Source organism: Centroberyx affinis, unplaced genomic scaffold, assembly GCF_046629955.1.
Source record: "Centroberyx affinis isolate AG114_WGS23_722 - 3 ecotype Tasmania unplaced genomic scaffold, CSIRO-AGI_Caff_v1 ptg000783l_1, whole genome shotgun sequence".
NCBI lineage: Eukaryota > Metazoa > Chordata > Actinopteri > Beryciformes > Berycidae > Centroberyx > Centroberyx affinis.
The window spans coordinates 14,164-33,901 of NW_027279391.1; the positions used below are offsets into that span (position 1 = coordinate 14,164).

At 40.9% G+C, this 19,738-nt stretch overlaps 2 protein-coding genes across 6 annotated transcripts in view; one reads left to right on the forward strand and one right to left on the reverse strand.

Annotated features, from left to right (window-relative positions):
* Positions 1 to 1,151: 1,151 nt before the first annotated feature.
* tbc1d15 (TBC1 domain family, member 15) lies at positions 1,152 to 18,073 on the reverse strand. Of its 2 annotated transcripts, none has more exons than XM_071520254.1 (17): positions 17,921 to 18,073; positions 17,065 to 17,166; positions 16,550 to 16,624; positions 15,876 to 16,017; positions 14,675 to 14,882; positions 11,492 to 11,594; positions 10,497 to 10,694; positions 9,515 to 9,643; positions 8,692 to 8,795; positions 7,801 to 7,895; positions 7,240 to 7,356; positions 6,339 to 6,439; positions 5,689 to 5,788; positions 5,040 to 5,137; positions 4,081 to 4,197; positions 3,245 to 3,331; positions 1,152 to 2,475 (listed from the first exon to the last, which is right to left on the reverse strand). In XM_071520254.1, exons 1-17 carry the CDS (start codon positions 17,942 to 17,944, stop codon positions 2,278 to 2,280), a joined length of 1,998 nt encoding a protein of 665 aa, XP_071376355.1. In that variant the 5' UTR covers positions 17,945 to 18,073; the 3' UTR covers positions 1,152 to 2,277. The 2 variants fall into 2 exon arrangements, with proteins under 2 accessions (XP_071376355.1, XP_071376356.1); XM_071520255.1 differs by having other exon boundaries at positions 10,497 to 10,691; positions 17,921 to 18,070.
* Positions 18,074 to 18,663: 590 nt separating this feature from the next.
* LOC139644777 (zinc finger C3H1 domain-containing protein-like) overlaps positions 18,664 to 19,738 on the forward strand; it is a 32,808-nt gene continuing 31,733 nt past the window's right edge. For all 4 annotated transcript variants that reach the window (XM_071520256.1, XM_071520259.1, XM_071520258.1 and 1 more), the window contains exon 1: positions 18,664 to 19,337. In XM_071520256.1, coding sequence (XP_071376357.1) covers positions 18,806 to 19,337 — 532 coding nt within the window. In that variant the 5' untranslated portion in view covers positions 18,664 to 18,805. The remainder of the gene's footprint in view (positions 19,338 to 19,738) is intronic.

Genomic DNA, 19,738 nt, shown 5'->3' on the forward strand with positions numbered 1-19,738 from the left:
TTGAAAGGGGCTGAAATGCCATTTGGAGCCGCGCGCACCCTGCGGTTTTGAAGCAGAACCACGACGCAGGGAGAGGTGCGTAATAGTCCTTCAATCGCAGAGGAAGACGGCTGAGAAATGTCTCCTGTCACATGGGCTCCTGACATTTTTGCAGAAATCCATGAATGGTGGATGGATTTGAATAACAGAAACAGTCATTTTCTAGATCAGTGATTCTCAACCTTTTTCATATCAAGGACCCCTAATTTAGTCCACACAGACCCCCATTTGATGAGGTTTCGTCTCTTGAACCCAAATCTGAGAATATTTTTTTCCATGAATCCCATGACTGTCTGTATTGTAGGTAGAGAGATAACAGAGAAACTATGATCAAAACAGTCATTCTTCTACATTCTCTAATTGTGTTCTTCTTGTAAATGAAATAATGCTGAAGTTTAACAATTCATCAGTTTGCTGGGGACCCCCTGTAACTCCCTCAAGGACCCCTGGTGGTCCCCGGACCCCACGTTGAGAACCACTGTTCTAGATGTTTCTGAAATCCATCAGTCAACACCACGTGACTGTGGTTTGGCAAATGTGGGTCTGTTTTTTCTTCGATGACGTCAGACTTGGTTCAGCAGGGTGTAGTTCGTGTTAAAATTTGGTTTTAATCTTCACACCTTGAACTTGATTTATTATCTTTGCAAATATTGTTAATGTTTTAATGGGAGGTTCAATTTGCATGTCATGGTGTTTTTATGCTGATGCCTTTGTTCATCAGCTGTTATGTTTATTCAGCTGTACATTCATTTCCTCTTTGAGATAATTAAACTCTTAATCTGCAATGAACAATCATTTTCAATCATTATATCATTATTTTTTGTTTTTATTTTGCACTGCTCTTTTTACTTTATTTCTTTATCAAGTTGTTTTTTCTGACTGACCTTTGTTGATGCTGAGGAATTGGGGGTTGAAGTCCAGCACCTCGACTGTGGTGAAGGGAGAGGAGGGCATTTCTCCACTCTGCCTCCAGATTTTCCCAGTGGATCTGGGGATTCAAACCAGCGACCCTCTAGACACAAGCCTGCTTCTCTAGCCTTAAGGCTAACAAACACTTTTTTTGCAGTTTTGAAGTGAAACCAGTGCGCTGCCATAACAGGATTACACACATATTCACCAGGACAGGTAAAAATGCCCAAGTCCTGCAATGGTTTTATTGCCCAAAAATGTTGATTCCATCAGATGAAAACAGTTGAAATCAGAACTGGTTAAACCTGCTTTTCTCATCCTGCAGCAAAGCATCGCAGAACACGATGAAAGGAAACGAAAGATGATTTAAAACTGTGAATGTGAACGGTTTCATTCCAAAATGCTCAACATCTATTTGGAAATTTCGCCACCATGTCTTCACTGCTAAAGATTAAAAAAAACAGATGAATGACATCCTTTAAACTGCTTAAACTCCTTTTTGTAAAAGGCACCAGACAGCTGATAACTTCAGTATCAATCAATAGTTTTATGGATCTCTCACTTTGGAATGAAACTCTTCACGTATGCCCAACGAAATGAAAATATTCACAGCAAAGCATAAAATTAAGATTTAAAAGACACTGCTTGTGTTGGGTTTCAGTAGATCATGTGACCTGGTTCAGTTCATAAGCATCACAATATAAAAACAATATGAATCAACATTTTCATTACACATCATTGGGGGGGAATTCCTTCTCCATGGGACACGTTAGCATGATGCTTTATTCCATTGCACATGGAACGACCGATTTAACATTAGCTGATTAATACTGAGTGGAGGTTATGTAGTAAGAGGCTATAGTTGGAGCTTTTCTGATACACCGGGCGAGCAGCTTGACAAGTTGTTGATGTTTGTCATATTAAAATTGTAGCGGGCCTTATTGTGACAAAATATCAAGACAATATAGGTTGTCAGCAACTATAAAAACAATATCGGACAAAATGTTGAACCTGGGTGTTTGGAGTTTTTTTCCAATTTTCCATCAATCCACATGATAATCAATTCTGCATGATTCAGATAGCGTGAAGGGAAATGAAACGCACGTTATTGGTTACGATACAACGCTCTTTGCCCGTCTTTAGAAAACACCATTAGCAAGAGAGAAGGAATGACTATTTCAATGAAAGACAATATGGTACAAGAAATTACAAAAATAAGATTCTGAATAATCTTAAAACCTTTTTACATTCTATTCATCTCTCTTCTCGGGGATCAGGATCGCGTGGCGTCGTCATCCTGAGTCAGTCTCTGCTCAAATCGATTGTTCACTATGATATGAAGGCAACTTTGCAGCCGTTGTGAGAGGTTTCTCTCAAGTGTCCGTGGCCGTTGGAGAAGGCCTCCTGTGGGTGTGTGGGTGTGGCGGGGGGCGGCGAGCCCCGCGACCCCCGCTCGCTCCGGTCCGACCTGGGAGCTCCCGCTTCCGTGGCGAAGCCCAGGATGTCGCTTATTGAATGAGGCAAATCCTGAGGAAGACGGACAACAAATCATTTATTTCATCATTACACAATTTATTAGATTAGATTATATAACGAAAATGAAACAACAGCTCACACACTGCCAAAAAGGAGGAAATCAAAGAGGCAAATGTAAGCAAAAAAAGGACCAACATTTTTTTTTATCATTGCAAGGACATTGCAATGTACATCTTTATTTATTGAACATATATAATTAATGTGATTATTAGGTCAACTTAAAGGATTTTGGTGTCTGCAAAAGTAAGTGACAGCACCACCATTTTTGAATGACCCAAGATTGTTTTCTCTGCTACAGTGGTAAGCAAAACATTATGATGTCACAGTGAAGTTGACCTTTGAACTTTTGGATATAAAATGTCATCACTACATCATTTTATCCTATTAGACATTTGTGTGAAATTTTGTCATAATTAGCGTATTAATTCTTGAGTTATGGCCAAAAACGTCTTTTGTGAGGTCACAGTGACCTTTGACCTTTGACCACCAAAATCTAACCAGTTCATCCTTGAGTCCAAGTGGACATTTGTGCCAAATTTGAAGAAATTCCCTCAAGGCGTTCCTGAGATATCGCGTTCACGAGAATGGGACGGACGGACGGACGGACAACCCGAAAACATAATGCATAAAAAGTGAAACAAAGAAAACATTTTGCTCAATAGACCATCAGTTCTTTTGTCACTTTTGTATATTATGCAAATGTCAGTCCAACTTTGCATCATTTGCGTTCGTTCTACCAAAAGCGTCTTCTTGAACGTACCTTACAACCCTTGATCTGCAGACAGATGGCCTCTGCTTTGTGAAGGATTTCTTCAATGTCCAGCTTCATTGAAAGTTCATTTATGTGCTGTTAAAAAAAAAAAGGAAAACCACGTCATTAGAATTGTTATGACTCCGACTATAGAGGAGTTGCCGCAGGCTTCAGGTGTTTTCTGATTTTCCTTCCCACATGTCTGTCATCAAAAGGGTTTTTCACTTCGATTTGGTCCAGAGAGACCTCCACACCCCGCTGTCTCGCCAAAGGAGGTGAATTAGAAAAGCCCAAATAATGAAGTCCAATCACACCAGCTAGCTAGACTGCGTTTGATGCTCACACTGCTGCTGACGTTGCTTTGGTCTACAACGCATCAACCATCATGCGCCTGTTTATGTGGATCCCACAGCACTCAGTTAGAAGACTGTTTACAACTCTACAGCAGAAGTTGTTGTTTTTTTGGGCTGGCTGGCACAGGGGCAAGAACAGTCTTCTGACTTCTGCCAGACAAAGCAATATAGTGGAGGACAATATAGGAAATAATGAGGAAATATTGGACTTTTGGACTATTGGATTTTATGCTTTTTTTTTTTAAAAGACACAAAGAAGTTCCCGTTAACTTCAGTAATTTGGGAGAAGGCTAAAATGGAAGTACAAAAGCCTAACTTCAATGGAGTTTAGACTGACATGGGGGTGAGCAGTTAACGACTACATTTTCTATACTTTTCACTCCTTTTCCTTTCTATTCCTTCAGGAGGCGTGGAATTTCAGAACAGACCGGCAGACGATCCACAGAGAAATCCTAACAGCTTCACATTAAAGCAGTGGCGTGATCGATCTACCTTGAGGATTTCATTGAAGCCGTAGTTCTCCTCCATGATTTTATGTTTCTCTGAGTCGAGGATGGCACAGCACACCAGGAGATGGAAGTTTTGGCAAGGCAAGCCTGTCCACATCACCTGAGGAAAACACAGACGGCTGTTACTAAGTATAAAGTCATACAACAGGTAATTCCTTCCTTTCAAGCAATCTGACTGGTCAAAGTTCCATTCATATTTATGTATACTACTTTGAAGAAATTACATTTTATATTCTATTTTAGTATTTTACATTATATTTTGTTCACACAATGATTAATCGATTAATCAATTAGTTGTCAACTATTAAATTAATCGCCAACTATTTTGATAATCGATTAATCGGTTTGAGTAATTTTTTAAGAAAAATAAGTCAAAATTCTCTGATTCCAGCTTCTTAAATGTGAATATTTTCTGGTTTCTTTACTCCTCTATGACAGTAAACTGAATATCTTTGGGTTGTGGACAAAACAAGACATTTGAGGACGTCATCTTGGGCTTTGGGAAACACTGATCCACATTTTTCACCATTTTCTGACATTTTATAGACCAAACAACTAATCGATTAATCGAGAAAATAATCGACAGATTAATCAACAATGAAAATAATCGTTAGTAGCAGCCCTAATAAAAATGCCCAAACGTGCTGATTACAGCTTCACAAATGCTAAGATTTGCTGCTTTTCTATGTTTAATATCATAAAATGAATACTTTGGGTTTGTTTTTGGCTACTAGTCAGACTAAGTAAGCAATTGTAAGAAATCACTTTGGGCTCTGGGAACTTGTGATGGGCATTTGTCGTTATTTCTGACATTTTATAGACTAAATGATTAATCTGAAAAATAATCGATAGAATAATCGCTAATGACAATAATTGTTAGTTGCAGCTCTAATGTCCATATACTGTCATTTATCCAGATCCAACACCAGAAAGACAGCTCACCTCCCAGAGTCGCAGGACGTCCTGGAAGCTGAGCTCCCTCTTGAAGCGGATCAGCAACCAGCGGAAACAGAAATACAGGTAACCTGAATCCTGAGACTCTGGAAGGAAAACACAAAGCGTGGTTAGTGTCAGAGGACACCAAGACACAAAACTGCTCTTTTCACTTGTTACGTCTTGAAACACTGCCACCTCACTACTGGCTTTGTTTACCTTGAGACTTGTTAGATTCTGTTCCATTCTGAAATGCATTTTCTGACTTTCTGACATAAAGACTGACAGCATGTCACAGCTAAACATGCGTTTTAAAGCTGTAAAAGGTTTACATTCGTAATATTCCTAACGACTAGGGTATAAGAAACCCGTGTTTTAAGTTATGATGGGTCAGGAAAGTTAAACTCTTCAGGAACATAGATGAATATAAGAAAAATAGATAAATACATGCAAGCCACTACATTCTCACAAATTCCCCCACACACAGGATCATCACCTCTGCATTCACTCATTTTTCATTCATTCAATTCATTAAACACAGAGATGATCCTGTGTGTGTGTGGGGTATTTACTGTTGTTCTGCAGACCAATGTGAATACACCCAAAACATAAGATGACCACATGACTTGCAGACTCCATCTTGGAGGTTTTTTCATACCGAGGTAGTTCCAGAAGACCGAGTCCAGCAGCCTGAGCAGAGTGCTGAGCTGAATCAGCTGAGTCTTCATGCCCTGCATCTGCTCCTCGAAGTTCTGGTGCTGTAACACACACACACACACACACATCATGATTACACTCTGATGAAAGTGAAAACACTCTGCCCTCCTGATACACAAGGGCTTCCTTTTCCACCTGGCATTATGAGTCTCCTATTCACATTGTGTCTAGGTTTCACACTGTGTCTGATGTAGGTGGATTATGATCGGATCTTTCAGTGAATCTTGGGTGCATTTACACCTGGATTTTATGCCTTTTTGCGCTATCCGATTACAATCTGATCACCGAGGATGAATTTTAATGCCAGGTGGAAGAAAGGGGGTCTAAGCTATTTTTGGAGGCAACATACTGTACATATGGCTGCAGGATACTAACTCTGTCTAGCAGTCACAATGCCTGGTAAATCCCTAAATTTAGCAGCTAATGTCACCCAGCACTTTTACCAGCAAAATCCAGTTTATAACTTACAATGGGACATCTGAATGATTGTTGGTTTGCAGCTCATGTGGCTGGTAGAGGAGACAAACTCACCGGCCACAACCAAAATGTAAAAGCCAGCCGCAGACAAAACAAAGCTAGGCCTTCACTTACCATTTGGTCCATGAAGGAGACAAAACACCAGAAAGCGTCCACCTCATTCTCCATCACATAGAGGATCGGGGACAGGAGGTCGCTCATTCCCTGGACATAACCTGGACAGGAGGGAGGAGGAGACGCTCACTCACTACTGAACTAACAGGCAGGAAAGGAAGACTTTTATTACCACTCATCTGGAGAAAAAGTAAGAGGCACTCTGACAAAATAATGGATAACAAGAACAGCTTAGTAGGCAATGAAAGTGCTTGGTTAACCAAGTGCTAATACTTTTAGAGCGGTGGTTCTCAACGTGGGGTCCGGGGACCACCAGGGGTCCTAGAGGGCATTCCAGGGGGTCCCCAGCAAATTGATGAATTGTTAAACTTCATTATTTTGTCATTTTAGAAAGACTGTTTTGATCATAGTTTCACTGTTATCTCTCTACCTACAATACAGATATTCATGGAATTCTGGACAAAATCATATCTGACAATAAATATATTCTTAGATTTGGGTCCGAGAGACAAAATCTCATCAAATGGGGGTCCGTGGCCCTAATGTGGACTAAATTAGGGTCCTTGTTATGAAAAAGATTGAGAACCACTGTTTTAGAGTATGGATCCTCTATATTTTCAAGATACTGAATGAAGAATTTGAGATAATGAGGGTTTGTTTTTTTCTCTCCCAACAAATCGATAATGTTTTGGAATAGAACTCTTCAGATATTTATTACTCACAAAAAATCTCACAATTACCTCAGTGTATTATTCTGACGTTGAGCACGAATTCTATATCTTACATGCAGGTTGTCATTACTAATAACAACTGAATCTATCTCATAGGAGAGCTGATTTCAATGCTGCACATACAAATAAAAGAGAGGACTTGTGTATTACTGAAGGGTGTAGTCTCTCACCCAGGTCGAAGTCGTACATGCAGTACGTCATCAGGATGTCGTGGAGGAGGACCAGGCCGGGGTTGTCGATGCCTTCGTAGAACCGGTTCGTTCTGTCTGTTCGGTTCACGTCTTTCTCTGTAAAAACACCAGCAGGGCAGACAGTCCAAAGGTTAGAGACACTATTATTTTTATTTACCTTTATTTATTCAGGGTGGTCAATTGAGAGTGGATGCCCTCTTTTACAGTGACGCCCTGATACAATAACAATAAAACATCACACACAAAAAAACAAAAAACAAACTGGTGTGTAACAGGAAAATCGTTGGTTTGAAACTCAAAACCTCAAATAGGATCAAATCTCTGTGCTACAGCTGAATTTTAAACATTACAACCAAGGTGATTAACTCGCTTTTTTATGTTTTTTCTGGCATTAGATTTGCATTAGCAGGTTAACTACTGCAGCATGGCTCTGTTAAGACTTGGCTTCAACAGACACATTTCCCTCCTGACTTGTCCCACATGTTGCAGCTTGACTCTTGTGAAAGCATCACTTTACAGAGCAGCTGGGTTCAGCCTCACCTATCAGACTCCTGTAGTCTCTTAACCTGGAGTTTCTCCTCTCCTGCTCCTCGCTGACCGACTTCCACTGCAGCTTCATCCTGAAGTATTCGTCGCTTTGAGGCAAAGGGAGAGAACATTTTAGAGAGACGTTTTCTATGATAACTAGCATATAATATTCAACAACATAATTTGTCTATCAGTATGATATAAAGGGTTTCTACACGTTTTCTATTTCAAATTCTGTCCAGATCTCAATTTCTTGACTGGATTTGAAAATTTTGGTCGTTCAAAATTACGTATGCTGATACTGAACGGGTGATAAACGGAATTAGGCCATAATCAGTCTACAGCTGAAAATAATTTTTAACAACAACAAATATTACAATATGTGAAATGACAGTAGGTACAAAACTAAATAAAACATATAGTCATGTTTGTATCGAGACAGAGGGACAGGAGAGTCCCCCCTTCCCCACCCTCCCCACCCCCCCAATACTTCCAGTCAATAATCAAATTCAATTCCCATATTTTCTGCTTATCACCTAATTCAATTCATCCAGACGTAAAACTCAGACTGAGAGGTTGGCTATGACAAAAACAGTACCAACTTGTAGACAAAATAATGATAATTTCAACTTTATCAATACAATTCATACTTCTGTATCAAAGGGGAAATGGCTACTGGACAGTGTGGCCTTGTGACCAGACTTTCACTTTTTTTTTTAAACATTTTTAAGGTTCTAAAAAGTTTAGGACAAAAAAAAACTTGTGATGATATGAATCGCAGTTTAAATCACAAATTCTTTGTCGATATCTTTCAGCCCTATTGCACAGGAACCAATGGAGATAAGCACATTCCTGCCAATTAAATAAAATGATAGGTGTGAACCGCAGTCTATGGAGCCGTACGTTTTGGCTCTCTGTAAGGCCTTCCTCTCCTCCAGGCTGCTGTCCCAGGGGAAATATCCCAGCAGAAACTTCCACGCCTCCTTCCTCACCGCGTGACAAAGTCCCTGCAGAGTAAACAACAGTAAAGACACATGAGTCCCTGATGATCCAGAGGAAACCCCAACAGCATGCCGAGTCATGAAATACACGACAGGTAGAAAATTCAACACAACGGATATTAATAATGTGGGGAGGGTCAAATCATTTTCAATTGAATCAGTTCAGGACTTTGTTTTTTCAAAATTCAAAAAGCAGAAAAACAGCAGAAATTGTTGAGAATGAATATCAATAGCTCTCGTTCATTCATTGCTTATTGCAGTTAAGGTGGGAAATGACCACCAGCCACCAGTCAAACGCTGGTCAATTTTTACTGTCTCTAGTGAGTTTGTTACTGCTTGGGCCGATATTCAATATTATTCAATATTCAAATATTGTAATATTTTGTGGATATCACAATATTTTCCACGGTATCAAATATCCCGTCCCCCACCCCACCCGGCCGTGGCACCATGTGTTGCTTATATCACAATTGTACAAACTATTACATTTATAAACCTAAAATCTACTGGTGGAAGGGTAGTAAAAAAACCCAAATAATCATAGTTGTAGTGAAAAATTATAATAATAACAACAGCAATTATTAATAACCTAGAAATTTGATGTAATTTTGAAGAACTAAAATAAAATACCCCGCAAAAATCCCTGAGTTGAGTGAACTGAAAGTGATTTGACCCATACCCCGGGTGCTAAAGATGTTTAATAATAAATAATAAATTCAACATGCCCCTTTGAAGATGCCTTGCTTGAGACGCGGGACGTTCAGCATCCTTCCCTCTGGATCCTGATGTCTGGCCCAGTCCTCTGCAGACAGCGGCCCCCTCCGCTGCACCTCCGGCCGGGGGCCCAGGTCAACCTGACAGCGGCAAAGACACAAGCCAAGTACAGCCGATCAGCAAAGACATGCAGATCAGGTGAAGTGAAGGCTCTTAATTGCCCACAGGCGTTATGATGTATATGACCCAGTATAAAGTCCTTTGAGACTTGGCTGTGATTATGGGCTATATAAATAAATTAGACTAGAGAAATATGATAGCAAATATGATTTTTAATGCTTCAGAGAACAGAGAACACAGGACATGAATACAAATAAAACAAATAAACATGTCGTCCCCTGCGAATGATGCAGGCACCCATTAGGCCAATCAGTAACAAGATCATCCCTCCAATCGGTTCAGTGATGCACGAAAAATTTTGATCTTTAATTATAGCACCCCTGTTAGACCAATCAGTGTAATTTGCACTAGGGCTGAACAATTAATCGAAATTTTATCCAAATCGCAATATGGCCTACTGCAATTTTCAAATCGCAGGAGGCGCAATATTTGTTAAAGGCGAAATGTGTGTCAAAATACCATTTTAAATTAAATATTGTGGTGCTGCAGAGATGTCCTGGCCTACACATCATATTCTACAGACTTAAGAAAACATCTTTGTTTGGCACAGATCCCCGCAAAAACCACACCATAATCATTTTAATATGTTTTTCAATGAAAATGAGAATAATGATGTAAAAATGATCATTCCTTCTAATATCGCAAATCATATCGCAATTGCAATATCAGTCAAAATAATCACAATTAGATATTTTTTCAAAATCGTTCAGCCCTAATTTGCACAGCCATTTTCAATCCACCTTGCAGCCGCTCCCCATTTGGCTTTAATGTAAAAAGGTGCTGGCAGTTTGACAAAAGCAGCCTTCCTCTCACCCTGGTGATGACCTCGAAGCCGGGCTCCTCCTGCTGGTTGATCTCCAGTCCTGGGATGACCTCCCCCAGCAGGTCGGCCATCTCCTCCGGGGGGCGCTGGTGCTGCTCCTCCGATCCCCGGAAAGCATCGTATATGTAGTTGGTGACTTTGGAGAAGCCGCCCAGCGTCGTCACGTACGGATCCTTCTTCAACTTCTGCTGGAGACAAACAGTGACTTCTTAAAGTGATGTTGATGTTAAGAATGATGATTATCAATGATTGGAAATAGGCAAAAAAAAAAAGTGAGAGATTTGTTTTTTATATATTGGCAGAATCTGCTTTGTCAAAGTCCAGTCTCCCACCTTTTTTTGCCTATTTACAATTATTGATAAATGTATTATTTCCTTCATTCCATCGGCATAAGTTTCCTCCGACCAGATTTCGGTGTTACACAAACTGAAAGGTTTAATAAACATAAAGAAAGTGATTCACTTAACCACAATTGAGCAATATTGTCAGAATCTGCTTTGTTGGTGTTCGTTTATGTGCTAGAAGTGTGATTTTCAGACTGTTCCTCCAGACAATGACAGTGAATGGAGAGAGAAAAAAAAACACAATTCTCCAGTCTCCTCTACAGGAGCAACAGAGAACAGAATCACTAATTTGGGGGTTTTATCATGGAGGAAGAGACACAACCCAAGGTACTACCAGAGTTCAACATCACTTTAAAATCCAATCTCAGTCTCAGTGTACATCGCTGCTAAAACAAAAGTTTCACAAGATTGTAGAACATTTGCTTTCTCACCCACGCCCATGAATCTTTGAAATAACACAGCGAGTTTCTGACAAGTCTCCAAAGCCTGAGGGCGATGATGAAACTCACTCAACACCTAAGTCCCATGCCAACTTTCAAGGAAGAGAAAGAAAAGACGCCAAAATGTGTTTACTTTTCCCCACGTCAGCAGTCCAGACTTTGTGTTTACAGCAGCTAAGTGTGATGATTTTATCTCCTTACATGAACGAGGCCGTAGTTGTTGTCGTCCAGAAGGTTCTCAAAGGACTGGGACAGAGCCTTGTTGGGGGTGCTGACCAGAAGACACGTTTCATCATCTGGACACCTTCAAAACACAAAATGCACAAAACAGACATGAGAATATTTACAGGTCAACACCAGTAACTGTGATTCTAATTGAGGCCCAGTGCGTCCCCCTGGATCTGAACCGCTTTATTCACCAAATACAATAAATGAAATGGAATTCATCTTGGTTGTATTGGTACAGAAACAGATTGACAATTAACACTGTGTGTACTGCCACCTGGACACACACCAGACATAAAGCACACGGTAGACTCTCCATATCACTCTAAAATATATGTATATTCAGTTTTCTATCACTGTGCAATCAGGCTTCATGGTAGACATGGATGGTAGCTGATGGCGAGAACCATACAGGATCTCTCATACAACGGAGAGCAATGTAATTCATCTATTAGACAGTTACAGGATGTCTGCAAAATTTGTCAATTAAAGGCTTTTAGAGACATTTTTAATGCTAGTTAGTAAGAACTTTAAGACCTATTTTGCTGTGTGAAACTGAAAACACCTATAGACTTTATTAGGCTTGTGCCGACTGGCGATCGGATCTATATATCGATCTATATATCTATATAGCGATTGAACGGATGATCGACGATTGTTTTTTCCTAGCCGATGCTTCTGGTGGAGCGGCATGTCCGCCCGTTGAGCCCGTTAATCAGCATGAGGGACGAGTGAATTTTACGTTAACTACTCTTATAATATCCATAACGAGACATAAAAATGTCTCATGTAACCGCAGCTAGTGGGAGTTTTTCCAATCCAGAAAGGGCATTAATCAAAATGCAATCTCTGCCTCTTCTACGATGGATTTCTTCCTGTATGATTGTTGAGCATCTCTTGATGCAAAATGGCGGCTCTAGAAAGAAGCCCTCGCTCTTTGATTCTGAGGGACTGACACCAAAACCTGATGTTTGCTTTTGATGATTTAGATAGATTAGGCTACATTTTTTCTCCTATTAAACTAGCTAAGTAAATGCAAAGTACATCACCAATAGCTGTTTTAACAGTGTAGAAGTGTTGTAGGCTGGATTTTTCCTTAAACTGTATCCAAGGACTTTTGAGGCTTTGAGTTTTCATAATGAATTTCATTTTATGCCTTTTTCAGAACCAGAAAACCTTAAGTTAACAGCTTCAGTCTTCCACTTCATTCAACTCTGTAGACTTTAACCTCTAAGAGAAGACAACCCGGCTGAACAGGAGACAGAGCAGCAGCAGAACGTCACAAGCTGTTGGTTTTCTGCGCCTGAAAATGCCCGGCACTTAATCCAGACAATTTCATTATGAAAGGCTTTGATAAGAACTTTAATAACAGCTATCTGCACTGAGATAGAGAAACACATTGCCCGTGTCCACCAGAAAATAATCTAACATGATATTTGGTTCAGAGGGAAAAGAGAACAGTCCACAGTACATCAGACAGCCGGACAGATGAGTAGAGACTGAGAATCCCGAATCCCTTTGCTTTTGACTGTATGTAAATCACTCAAATTAGCATATAAATGACACATTAGAATAACTGTAGTGTATCAGAAGGGAAAAATTTTAAACTCAACAAATCATTAAAAAAAAACCTCTCAGGCAAAACAGGTGACTTCAGCAGAAATATCTTAGGTATGAGCGGAATATGTTGAACTTATAAACAATTTGCTGTTAAGAGTTTCAGCTACTTGTTACAGCAGGTATATCAACAAATTTAAAATGATAGGACTGTTCATTTATCCTTCATACAAGAGTTATTGATACAGACTGAAGGAGACTTCAAATAGGTAAAAAAAAAAATTGGTAGTAGCCTGAATCTATCTTTGTGTGTTAAAGGTGAATACTAATACAAATTTAATGGATTTTAAAGTTCCCTCTGCTGGACAACTATTGTAATACAGGCAGCAGTGTGGAATATTTGATGCATCTGATTTACAACACACACACACACACACACACCTGACTTAAAGCCTCTGGAAACCTGGCTTCAAATATTAAAATGTAGGGCCCTCTCTGTATAAATAAAGGTTTACATACATACAAATATTAAAATGTATATAATATCACAGTTGACCATCACATATACACATCATACACATATACACATCATATCCACCCAAATACGAGTAAAACATTCACAACTATTATCCATACCAACTCCGCTGCAGACTGCAGCTGTAGATTTTTACTGTTCTGTTTTCCTGTAGTATTTATCTAATGTCTAACCAATCAAAATTAAGCCAGTTTGTCATCTTGCCACTTTCAATGTTGTAGTGCACTATCACAACCTATTGCAAAATATTCAACATATTGGTAAACTATATATCTAGGCTATATGTCAGTCACTCAGTCAGTCAGTCAGGTAACAGAGGCACAAAATCCAAAGTTGCTCACTGTATATAAATGGATCTAAATCGATCTCTAATGCGCCTGATGTTCGCATCACATCATGTCTGTCAGTCTCCCGGTGTCAAAACAAAAGTGAAACTTAACATTCCACAGTCAGTAACAGGGATTTGTAGACAGTAACTCGTCTTCGCTGCCATACAGACATTAGCGGTAGGTGACGTTACCTTGTGGTATTTAAGTAATGTTAGTGGAATTAGGTAATTTAACCGTGTCGCAGTGCTTCAGTGCATAGAATTGAACACGCACCGTGGGTCTGTACAGGGTTTCCACACCAATGAATTTGTTTTACCTTTCCTGTCGACCAACGGCTCTCTTTCTGTCGTCTTCTACCAAGGAAGGTTTAAACATAAACATAGAAACACGCCGGCTCTCTGTTACCTACTCGAGCTGAAACTACACACACCACAGCGTGTTTGGCTTTGGAGGAAGGGCGGAGCACACCGTTACGAAGGAAAGGGGTGCGCTGGATTTACAACACAAGACAAAACGAGAGCAACATTGCTAAACTGCACAAAAATCGTTTTATCTCGATTTTCTTGTTTTCATAATGGTGGGAAGCCAAAATCGTAATCGAAAATAAAATTCGATTAAACACTGAAGGAGAAAAATGTGCCTCGTAAATTGAGACTCTGCGTCCTGAAGCGCAGTGTGGTGCTGAATGTGAACAGGAGGACAGACACTGGCTAGTTTGGTCTGTTGTACGCTACTCACTCGCTGAGCAGAGCGAATCTCCTGAGGCTGTCCAGGAACTCGGTGCTGCCGCCCTGGTGGAAGTGGAGCGCCGGCAGGGAGGCGGACGACTCTTTCAGCTTGAAGACCAGGTAGGACCAGCCCTCCTCCTTCATGGTGATGGACCTGAGGTCACTGATGCTGAAGCTGAACGCCCACCTGCTCCTCTCATGGCTGTGGTTCAGAGCGCCTGAGGAAGGATACCAAACAAAACCAGAAAGCAGTTTAGCAGCCAGGCACTTTCACTACAGTGATGCTGGATAGAAGTACGGCTTGTTGACTATTTTCAAATTAAGTACCTGAAACAGCCCACTGACCTCTAGGGCTGCAACTAACGATTACTTTCATTGTCGATTAATCTGTTGATTATTGTCTTGATTAATCGATTAGTTGTTTGGTCTATAAAATGTCAGAAAATGGTGAAAAATGTGGATCAGTGTTTCCCAAAGCCCAAGATGACGTCCTCAAATGTCTTGTTTTGTCCACAACCCAAAGATATTCAGTTTACTGTCATAGAGGAGTAAAGAAACCAGAAAATATTCACATTAAAGAAGCTGGAATCAGAGAATTTTGACTTATTTTTCTTAAAAAAATTACTCAAACCGATTAATCGATTATCAAAATAGTTGGGTATTAATTTAATAGTCGACAACTAATCGATTAATTGATTAATCGTTGCAGCTCCACCGACCTCAGAGCTCATCATAGCCTGATGCAAGACCCACATCACATTTTGGTCATTTTCTGTTATTGTGTTATTTTACTATCCCTTCATGCTAAACAGCATTATGGGTAGCTTTTTTGTACCATTGTTGAGAAAGTGTTTAATTGATGTCCACCCAATAAAAATAGTAAAACAGTATTAGCACCCTGGCATTTTCAGAATTAACTGTTGACGCTCAATGAAACATGAAACATCTTATCCACTCTCCTTTCCTCTAACATCCAAGCCAGGTTTCTAGTGCATAGGCATTCATTGTAAACAGAACCATGGATAATTACACCAGATCTTGTGTACTGGAAACAATCAAAATATTTGAGTGATAAAATATAAATAATGCACTGCAGGAAGAACTAAAATGAATCTGTGCCAACAACAGTGCATTAATTGAACATATAATTTCTCACACTGCAGTTGTTAGAACGGGTTTAAAAATGTCAGAGGAAGATGTTGAAAACCCACCTTCTCCATTTGTACAGGTTTTCCTCTTGAAGGAGACGGCGTTGACCATATCCCACTCTGTCTCGTAGCTCTGCTGAGCCTCCAGCAGCTGGTGGGACCTCTCGCCCGGACACTGGGCCCATTCCATGACAGAACTGGAGTCCTAACCAAACACACAGAAACTCAATTTGTTTTTTTAATTTTCTCCCTTGTAGACTCTACAAATCTATGTGGGAAGGGGAGCTGAATTGTGTGCACCATCTCTGCTGAGGTGTACACAGTTACAGATGTCGGACAGGGTACTTTTACAACTGTCTAATTGCTGCCATCTACAACAAGGAAGCGAAATTATGACCGGCCGGCCACCCGTCAAATGCTGAACTAGGTTGGATTGTGGCCTGAGAATTTGTGCACTCTATCAGCCAGCTAAGTAGGTAACAAACTAACATTTCCAGTTTCATTTGCATTCTTAACATCCATTTGGCCAAATGTGGAACTAACTACTGAATTTTGGAATCCACCTGCCACTGTGGTTGGTGTCTGAAAAAGCTGAGTTTCCTGCAATGCTGTCACTCCCTGTAAATAATTACAAAATACTAAGAATGCACTACGGTAAGTGGATGTCTACAGTCAAGTAGCATAACCTGGGAGTTGAGCTGTAATGTTAAAAATCAAGAAGGTACACCGAGACAAACCTTTCCAGCACACAGCATGTTTGATGGGTCAACAGTGTCTTCCAAAGGTCTGTACTCCACAACGATTTCCCCATCCTGACAGTGCGGAGAAGATAATGCAGTCGACAGGTTTGGTTATACCAAGCACACCAGCAAACCAACAACCACATGTGATGTGTGTACAGTGTAACCTGCATGTGCACCATCATGCAACAGAACTGTTACTCCATATTTTATGTAGTTAACTTTTCACTACACATACTGTAACCTTTATCATTTCTTTCACTTCTCAGATTCTATTTCTACAATTGCTGTAGCTTATATCTCTTTCTTCCTTTACTAACAAGAACAGAGGAACAGCAAAGTGGAGATTCATGGAGCTGGGAGAGCTACAGTAATGACTGAATGATAGGTTTTGTGGAAAAATCTACAACCTCCAATAATAAAAGATGCACAACTTAAACATCAAATAATATCCCTGTGTGGTCCGTAGATATCACAGGGAGACAGTTAACACCATGTAAAGTTAGCACTACCTTGTCAACTATCCGAAGGGAACCAGAAAGCAGTAAATCTTGCTCGATGCCGTCATCATCACTGTTTGAATGTATGAACACTCCGTCGTGTTCATAAATGACCTACAAGAAAGACAGTATGTTACCAGCAGGTAGCTACAACTAAATGCATGTATTTTGATCCAACATGGAAAAATGTTAAGTGTTATACTGATGGCAATACTGTGTAGGTAAAACCAGAAGTGAAACTTTGTTTGCTATCCAGCTAGCCATTAGCCAAAACACTGATTGAATGTCACCCACCGACTCGTAGTAAACTGCAGTGTCACGACCTGGCTAAATACAGTGAGACCTGATGTTTTCATTCAGACAGCTAACCAGCCACCTGAAAACACAGGCTGGCGGTTTACAAGCGGACTGAACGTAGTTAGTTAACTGAAATTTCTGACTTACTGGGCCCCCACTGTGTCTACTAATGTTAGCTTCCTAACTAGTGAGCTAATGCTAATGTTAAATGTTAGCATTTTAAGTAGGAACCTACAAGTCATGCTGTACATTAGAAGACGAGAACGGTGGCGGCCATGGTCCGTCAGTTTACAGAAGTTAGCTACAGCTGTGGGTTATGAGCTAAAGGCAGACTGGTTGCTTTCGTGGCATGTTCTTGTAGGAGGTGGTGGGCTGGTGTCGCTAACACAACACAGCTAGCCAGCGGCTAACGCTAGCAGCTCGTCAGCTAACCTGCGGCGATTTAACGAGCAGGGCGGAACCAGCGGCGTGGATAAACACCGTGACTTCATCTCGACAAAAGTTAAAGCTAGACAACCAGGAAAACTTTTGAACAGAAACGCTTTTTCAGATGTTTGATATTTTTCAGTACCTTGGGAAGAGTATCAGCCGCCATGTCGACAGTTCGCTCTCCCGATGACGACGGCGGCTCACGTGCCTGTCAACTTCCAAAACAACACTGACAAGTCAGCTTCCGGAACTCTGGGGCTGCGCAGGCGTACTGCGTGTTTACACATACAGTTTTGTTTGTCGAAATGCTCTAAAGATATACAGTATTTCTCCTTTCGACACCGAATAGTCTCCCGCACGATCAGCAACAAATGTGGCTAATGATAATCTATTTGTATATTTGTATTTTTTTACTTTGAGGACAGTTGAGCTAACCTTCTCTCTCTCTCTCTCTCTCTCTCTCTCTCCCCCTCTCCCTCTCTCTCTCTCTCTCTCTCTCTCTCTCTCCTTCTCGCTCTCTCTCTCTCTCTCTCTCTCTCTCTCTCGCCCCCTCCTCTCGGTGTTACACTTGAGAAAAATGAGCTAAAAAGTTAAGAATAGAATAGAAAAAATAGAAGCAACCATACACCAACCATGCAATTTTATTTTAACAAATGTCGATTATGAATGTTGTCAATTATTTCACTTTGGCATTTGTTTCTCAAAAATAACAACAAGCCAAAATGTCGTACTTAGTTTTTGGAATACAGAAAAAATTGTTTCATAATTAGAAATTTTATCAGTCTCCTTATTTGGTGTATGTTTTCCCTTCTTTCCGGTCTCGCTCGTCTGTGTGTATCGCGATAGTTGGACGAGACAGGGAGGAAGAAGAAGAACGTCGTAGCTAGCTGGCATGAGCTAACCGGTTACCCGGAGCTGACCAAATTTATAGGATTCACTTGCCAGTCAAGCGGTAGCATCAACTCCATAATTACGAACAAATGAGTTTCGTTTAGCCAGCAACGGTTAGCTTTTATTTTACTACAAAATGGATTTGAATTCAGTCAATCGCTCCCCGAGGGAAGAAGGGGAGCTTGAAGACGGAGAGATCTGCGATGATGAAACGGAAGAGAATGTGCTGATCCCGCGGGGGGATGGTAACGGTAGGCCCGGCAGCGCTTCTTCACGGACACAGAAACTGCATCAACATCCGCACAGTATGCTGCCGCTCATGGCGCACCCACCGCCAGATTTTCGCCTTTTAATGCCATACAACCTCAGACCTCATCCACACGGGCCCTTCCCCCCGAGCCACCGGCAGCAGTGCGGGCCTAGCGGGCCCGACCGGCCTGCTCCTCCGCCGCCGGGGCTCGGTCCTCACGGCGAGCCGAGCCCGCGATCGAACTTCTGGGAGCGAAGCCACGGCGCCCTGGGCCGGTTCAGGCACCGGACCGTACCGAACGGAGGACGCGGGGGCTGGAACCGAGGAGTCCGGGGAGACGGTAACAGCAGACCTCCCCCCGGTCGTTACGGGCCCGGAGAGAGTCACATCAACAAAAAGGACTCTCCCACGAGAAAACGTATCCTTTTCTTAGGTGTTGCATCATTGTGATAAATAAAATCATCTAGGGCCACTGATTTAATTTCAGTTCTCCAGGGTCCTGACAACATTTAATGTGCCTCCACCCAAGATAATGTTGCTATTAAAAGCTCTGACTTGCCAGACCAGGCAGGTTGATTTACTGGGCTACTGGTGTCTTGTGACTGTGACCAGTAAATGACAGTGACAATATTGGCATTTTCATAGAATAAATAAAATCACTGCCTTGTCAATTTCATGTATGTTGCAAAAGCACTGATATAACATTCTGGTTTAATTTGTACACAGGGACCTGACTGTGACAGAATGAGAATATTTAATTTAAGGTTTTACTCATCTAGTCAGGTTGGTAGTTTTCCAGGTTTTGTCATGGGTTTTGGA

Coding starts and splice junctions, on each gene's coding strand:
- tbc1d15 (XM_071520254.1), bottom strand. CDS start 17,944: ATGGCGGCTGATACTCTTCCCAAG. Junction 11,595..14,674: donor AGATTCGCTCTGCTCAGCGA/GTGAGTAGCGTA, acceptor TGTGTTTTGAAG/GTGTCCAGATGATGAAACGT. Junction 10,695..11,491: donor ACAACTACGGCCTCGTTCAT/GTAAGGAGATAA, acceptor GTTTGTCTCCAG/CAGAAGTTGAAGAAGGATCC.